At 35.9% G+C, this 7,612-nt stretch overlaps 1 protein-coding gene across 1 annotated transcript in view; it reads left to right on the forward strand.

Moving 5' to 3' along the window:
* Nucleotides 1-7,612, forward strand: part of LOC107707823 (piwi-like protein 2) — a 41,634-nt gene that overhangs the window by 8,566 nt on the left and 25,456 nt on the right. The window contains exons 7-8 of the mRNA XM_016511915.1: nucleotides 924-1,041; nucleotides 4,837-4,961. Coding sequence (XP_016367401.1) covers nucleotides 924-1,041; nucleotides 4,837-4,961 — 243 coding nt within the window. The remainder of the gene's footprint in view (nucleotides 1-923; nucleotides 1,042-4,836; nucleotides 4,962-7,612) is intronic.

Here is a 7,612-nt window from a genome sequence, read left to right on the forward strand (position 1 = left end):
GTTTGTGCTGTTCACACTGTCATGACAAAAACAGATCCGAGTCACGTGTGAGCAAAAAAATCGGATTTGGGCACATTTGCCAAATATAGTTAAAAATATAGTTTTTAAGTCTTTGGTGGCTACTGTATTGAATTTACTGTATACTGTATGACCAGATGTGTTTTTATTGTGCTAGTTTATTTTAAACAAGTTAACATCACAGTTACAGTAGGGCACTTATAAGTTATCCCATTAAAAACATTTACATTTAGTAATTTAGCAGACGCTTTTATCCAAAGCTACTTACAAATGAGGGCAATAGAAGCCATCAAAACCAACAAGAGCAATACTATGTAAGTGCTGTCTCGGTTAGCCTAATGCAGTACACATAGCAAGGTTTTTTTATACAACAAATAAAAAGAAAACAAGTAGGCAGACTAAAAAAATAATAGGGAGCGCTAGTGTTAGAGGTTCATTTTTTAAACAAGTCAAAAGAATAGAGAATGCAAGTGTTAGGCTCTTTTTTGTTTTTCTTTTTAAAGAAAACCAGTAGTTAGAATAGAAATAGAGAGTGCAAGTGTTAGAGTTTTTTAAATAAAAAAGAAAACAAGTAGATAAAATAGAATTATAATATAGAGTGCGAGAGTTGAGAAGATGGAAGAATGGAAACAAACATAAACTTCAGACATTACCTCATGCATTGTTCAGTGCTAATGCTGCCTAATATTGATTGTTCAAGACGATCAATAATGGCCAGCAAAGTATGAAGACAAATTAGTGTTAGTGCACCTTCGTATGCATTTTTTAATGGGAACATGCCTCTGCCTGTCAAACTAAAGTAGATCATGCCTTATATACAGTAGTAACCAGTATTGATTGAATAATTACGATTAGCTGCATCTTTTTTAGAGAAAACCTGATTAATGGCAGTTGTTGAATTTCAGGCCGAACGTTGAGTCTCTCGGTATGCGCTTTGGTATGATGAAGGAGCATCGGCCTACTACAGGGGAGGTAGTGGCTTTTGACGGATCCATCCTCTATCTGCCAAAACGTCTTGAAGAGGTTTGTGTGCATGTTAGATGTTTGTTTGTTTTTTCACTTTAAACGCACGTAATTACTAGGGGTGTACCGGTTCACATATTCGTACCTGCGGTACTGCGAACAAATACAGCATTGTATTAACCACTGCATGAGTGGAACTTCACTGAAAGTCTTTTTTCAGGAAATTCAAACAATAAATGCCGTTTTGATGCTCTCTGTTGTGGCGTGACAGATCGCTGTATAAACGCCTCTGTTCAAACGGCACCGCGATCACCCCTTCCTCTTTTCTACTAGGTTTAATGTGAAATAAATAGGGGTGCTCCGATCAGGATTTTTGAGGGCGATCACTGATTGTCGATCCCAGAAAGCAGTATCTGCCGATCCGATCACCGATACCGATCCTTCTTTTTATCATGTAGAATTATTTATAGTAATACTCCAATCAGGATTTTTAGACATTTATTCAGGGCTTGGGATGGAACGATTACCGGTTTGACGATAAATCATGATAAAATTCCCCATGGTTAGTATTACCGTTTCATCTTTTAATTATCATTAAAACCGTATTAGATTACCACGATTTGAACAACTCGCGATAAATAAATACTGTCCAGCATAAAGCACCGTTTTGACAGTCTCCCGTGCGTACAGCACGCAGAGTAGTTTCGTTTTGAGTGAAAACAGGACGGAAAAGCTGAGAGGTTTTAAAAGAATTATACAAATTAATTATGAATGTACCTCTGAAGGTTCTGACTGTCTTCAGAAACGATTCGAATTTTTACAATCGTGCAATTGTTGCACAATAGCTTACAAACAGCACAAGCCTGATTTTGTGAGCTGTATGCCAGGTTCACACATACTCCTTTTGCAGTGCGCATGCAGTCCATGTGTGGTGCAGAAGCATTACAAACTGTGCATGCTTTTACACAAGAGTCTGCTACTGATCCGTGGCTGTTTACCACAAACACAACATTTATCCATTATTTTGATTTCAAATCCGAACATTATTACTGAAAATGCTTTTTCAGCATTGTGATTCTTTTATAGTAATACAATCTTTCATAGACGTGTTTAAATTCAGTAAATGTAAGCAACACATTCAATGCTTTTTACTTTTGCATTTACTTCTAGATTTATATATTAAGTTGCTCAAGCAAGTGGCAAAACATTTAAACTACTTTTCTTACGTTATCACAAACATTCTAAATTAAAACTTACCATTGACAGAAACAGTCAGCACTTTGCTTTAGCATTTAAATCTTTATTACAAGCAATCATGCGGTTCATAAAGAACTTTGTTTTCCTACCTCCATGAGTGCCATCTATTATTGCCTTGTTTATCTGAAAGTGCTCTTTTCCTTTAAACCTAGCCAAAAAGCCTGTGACTGTTTACTGTGAAACACAGTAGACTTTAATTTAATATATGCATTTTATTGGTATTATTACTACATTTTCTGTCAATCCATGTTCATATTTACCGCAAAAAATGCGCTGTCACAGCACAGCTCCTCTCCTGGACCACAACCGTGTGCAGTGTGAACGCTTTAATCCGTTAACATGAGCAAGGAAAAAAATACACACTGCAAACGGAGTATGTGTGAACCTGGCGTTATGTGTGTGCGCTGCGAGTGTGCATGAGCGCACGGTCTCCGGGAGAACACTGGTTAAACACTGGCAAGAATTAAAAAGAAATGCATTTAATAAACTTTAGTGACGATAAGACACTGCCTTGATTGTGCAAGTGACAATTCATGTGGAGCACCCCTAGAAATGAACATCTCATGCCTCACGTGATCGCTCAATCAACCACGGAAAGACGTCAATAAAACAGCTTGTAAACAAAATGTCACGTAGCATTTCATTGACCTCAGGCAAGTCATCAGTGTCCACAGCTCGTTAGTTCACTAGAGAAATGAAGTCTAGGGAAGAGCATTTCGTGAAATATTAGACTATATACTCATTATATTTTATTTTACCAGTTAGTGATGTCTTAATTATTTAATGCATGTTTAAATAAATCTGTTATGAAACAAGTTATGACAGCCACTGTGTAAATGAATATATTTCAGCAACAAATATAATTTTTATCATTTAGAAGTTAATTTAAAAACTGCATTGTGCAATTTACATATATATATTTTTTTTAATTGAGTGTTGATTTATTATATTTAAAAATAAATAGTAATTGAATTTAAGTTCGGGCTCTGTTTTTAATTGTAAAAGGGCTCCCTATAGTTTAGAGCAGTGTTTCTCAACTGGTGGGGGTCGAGAGACCGTTCTGGGTGGGTCGCGGAGTGTACAGCCAAAGAAACGACATCAACAACAAAAAACGGCATTCTAAATGTTTTTCTGATGCGAGACTTTTATTTTAAAAGATGTGCATGAAAGCTGTTGACTCTTCTGTCAGATACAGTTTAAGTAAAGTGTGCCTGAGAAAAATGCGCTGTCCCGATTCAGTATCTGCAGTTAGATGAGATGTTGACAGGCTTAATGTCATTAGTCTATCGTTATTTTCGTAACTTATGAAAAAAAAGTCTCTCACCTCAGAAAAATGAACTATTCTGTCCTGCCAGATGTTATAGCGCGCACTCGTCAATAGCACGCGCAAATGCGGCGGCACACTGCATATCACTTCACTAAAGCGCAGAAACTACGTGCATGCAACACGTAAAATAAAAGTACAGTAGCCTGCTGATAAATCACATAACAGGTACTGCGTGTGTTAGCTGGGAAGGATTTGCATGACGGTATGATGATATTCATTCTATTCAGGAGCAGTTTCCACGTTTCATTAACAGTTCATGTTAGTGTATATTCACCATGGTAACTGTTGTTTCCATAACCCAAAAATGCCATGTTGTTTTCACTTTGTGTCATTTTGTATGTTTAAATGACTGTGGTGGCCCAACTTAATTGTATTAACAAAAACAAGTTTGGGACTATTTAACAGCCTTACCTTATACAGTCGTGGTCAGAATTGTTGGCACCCTTGGTAAATATGATCAAAGAAGGCTGTGAAAATTAATCTGCATTGTTAATCATTTTGATCTTTTATTTTTAAAAATTCACATAAATCTAACCTTTCATTGGAGAATAAGAATTTAAAATGGGAGGAAATATCATTATGACAAATGTTTTTCTCTAATACACATTGGACACAATTAATGGCACCCTTTTATTCAATGCTTTTTGAAACCTCCATTTGGCATAATAACAGCTCTGAGTTTTCTCCTATAATGCCTGATGAGGTTAGAGAACACCTGACAAGAGATCAGAGACCATTCCTTCATCCAGAATCTCTCCAGACCCTTCAGATTCCCAGCTCCATGATGGTGCTTCTCCTCTTCAGTTCACCACACTCATTTTCTATAGGGGGGTGCCAATAATTCTGATCACGACTGTAGGCTGTTTATTCAGTATTAGTCATATTCTTAACAGTCTTAATTTTTGTGAAATAAATATGCTTTGTTTTTGTTTTAACAAATTTTATATATAACAATATAATATAATAAATATAATATAATATAACAATAAAACGTGGGTCCCAAGGCCAAACCAGTTGAGAACCACTGGTTTAGAGCATAAGCTGAGGTAGATTTCTGTCCCTAAGAAAATTAATTATAATTAAATTATTTTAAAGAAAGGGCAATTTGTTCCGTAAACCACAGTTTAATAAAAAATAAAAAAAAGCAATTTTATGTTTAGTTTTTCCCCCCGCTGTACCTACACCAAACGTGACATCAAAACCAAGGTACGCACCGAACCATTACATCCCTACTAATTACCCAAGCTTACTTTGGCTTTTCTGTGTAACAGGTTGTTCATCTTAAAGCTGAGAGAAAAACTGACAATCAAGAGATTGACATCAAGATCCAGTTGACAAAGATTCTGCCGCCCAGCTCTGATCTGTGTATCCCATTCTACAACGTGGTCCTAAGGAGGTGTGTATTCTCCATGTATAATATAAGGATTCTCAAGACACTGCAGGTCATATGCAGGGCTCCAGACTGCGACCATTTTTTCTGCCTGTGCGACTAAACTTTGTGAGCGGTCGCACTGGCGCGACCACCACATTGTTCAACTCATAAGCGCTGCCATTTCTGTTGCATATGAGAAACATCAAACGGCAAACGAAACTGAAAGCATAACGAAACCGCGCTACTCATTTGAACTGGTCAGCGCTTCGAGTGTAGAGCCTGGTTTATACTCGCCGCGTCAGCACGAGCGCGAAGCTGCGCGCAGCAAAAATGATGCAAATATTGAGGAAACGATGGATGGTTTTCAAGCTAAAGTAAAAGACCGCTTCTTAAACCAGAGAAGGTGAACATGTTGGTATTCATGTGGGGAATGATTTGATTCCTCAGTGTTTGCTAAACGTTCTGTAATTTATTAGTCGGTATATAATACAGCATGTGGTGTATGCTATGCCTCATCTTATTCGTTTTTGTTAATACGTTTAAACGTTTTGTAAGCTAGTTTGTCATTGTATCTTACTGTTTTATTGTTGTTGTGCTTTTTAATTAAGAATAACAATGAATCCATCTTTTGTTTTAGTCTTAAAAAGTGAAAGGTGTGTGGATGTATGTAAGCAAATCAGACAATTATCTTTTCTTGTAAAACGTGACTTATAATTATACTTTATTTCGAGCACTACTTGTGCACAATGCACATTTCTTAATATTAAGCTTAAAATGTGTTTTAATGTCACTATTGATGAGGATTATATAATCTTTGAATAATATCGGTCTTCAAATGCAAGATTTTTTCAAGTGCACCTGAAGTGTACTTGCAATAGTTCCACTTTTGCACGATCAAATATACTTAGTATATCTTTAGTTGGACTTCAGCACTACTTCTGCACAATTAAAGTGCATTAAACACAAAATGAGTTGTTCCAATTTAACAGACTTTAAGTATACCAGGTTAATATACCAAAAGTACAGTTGCAGGGTATTTTTATTAAGTACATAAATATGTAAATGTATTTGTAGTATACCTAGCGTGAAATAAATGTTTCAAATACTAGGTATGCACCGATATGAAAATTTTGGCCGATACCGATAATTCTTTATATATGAAAACCGATATGTTGCCCGATAAATCTAAATCCAAATTTTAATATAATTTTTGAGAGCCTGCTTACAAAAATAGCCTCACCATTAAAAGCCATTAAACACTTCAACGTAAATCAAACATAAAGCAGCCTTACAAATAAATAAAATAATGCAAACAAGTATCTAGACAACATTACTTGCGTGTAAAAAAATAAAAAAAATCATGTGCCACGGATAAATTAAACGGAATAGACTTCGCACAGACAATAATGAAATTATTTTAATTAAACCATATTGTTGATGAAAATAATAAGATAAAATTAGGTTGGTTAGTATTAATAATATATCAATGATTTTGAAAAAGAAGTACCTTAAATTAATACCATTGTTTCAAATGGCAGCATTTCTGTTTAAGCTGCGTGCGCTGTTGCTGAAGAGCTGAATGAACACCGGTAAACTGAAGCGCTTTGATAGTGGGTTAATTATGCTATGAGAATCAGATATTTATACAACATAAACATAATATTATAACTTACAAATGCACAAAAAGACACAAATGCACAAGTGATCTTGAACTAAGTTACGCGCTAGTCAGATGTGTAACTTGACGTGCTGTTCTTCCCATAACAACGAGCTGAAACACGGCAAATAAACCCAAAGAATTCACAACTTTTATTACGGTAATGTTCTCTTTATAATGTTTCGCATATGACATTCCCAGTTATACTAGTTATTAATGTTATGCACTGCTGTTCACACTGCGTGCGCTGAAGCTGAAGAGCTGAATGAACACCGGTAAACTAAAGCGCTTTGCTGGCAGCTTATTTAACTCAAGGAAATGCATAATATATTAGATTAATCAGATATGAGATTAATCCGATATTTATACAATATAAACATAATGTTACAACTTGTATATGTACAAAAAAACGCAAATGCACAAGTGAACTCGAAGTAAATTACGTGCTAACCAGAATATAGCTATCATAGTTATTAATGTTGTGCACTGCTGTTTGAGCTGCGTGCGCTGAGCTAAAGATGATCACCGGTAAACTGAAGCGCTCTATTAGCCAAACGCGTTCTATATGTGATAAATCAGACCTATATGCATAAAATAAACACAATATTACAGCGTACAATTGCACAAAAGGCTGCAAATGCACAAGCGAAAATAACTGCGCTTGTCATGAAGGTGCAGCTCCGTTGTGAATGCGCTCTTCCCGTAACAATGCGCTTAAACACGGGCACACAAAGATTCCATTATTTAACAGTAATGTTCTTATTATATTATGACAGACTTTTCCTGCACATGTTGCACTTCACTGTATTTTCCTTTTCAAAGTGATTCCAATAGTATTTCAAGCAATTAAAAACCATCATGGCGAACAGTGCGCATCTGAAGTGTCTCTGCAGGAAATAATGCATTATTTATCGGCTTTAATATATCAGTAAAAAAATGTTATCGGTTCAATAACGATAACATTAAAATGAACATTTATCGGCCGATGCCGATATGGTGGCCGATATATCGTGCATCC

The sequence above is a fragment of the Sinocyclocheilus rhinocerous genome, unplaced genomic scaffold, assembly GCF_001515625.1.
Source record: "Sinocyclocheilus rhinocerous isolate Xijiao unplaced genomic scaffold, SAMN03320098_v1.1 scaffold1256, whole genome shotgun sequence".
In the NCBI taxonomy this organism is placed as follows: Eukaryota; Metazoa; Chordata; class Actinopteri; order Cypriniformes; family Cyprinidae; genus Sinocyclocheilus; species Sinocyclocheilus rhinocerous.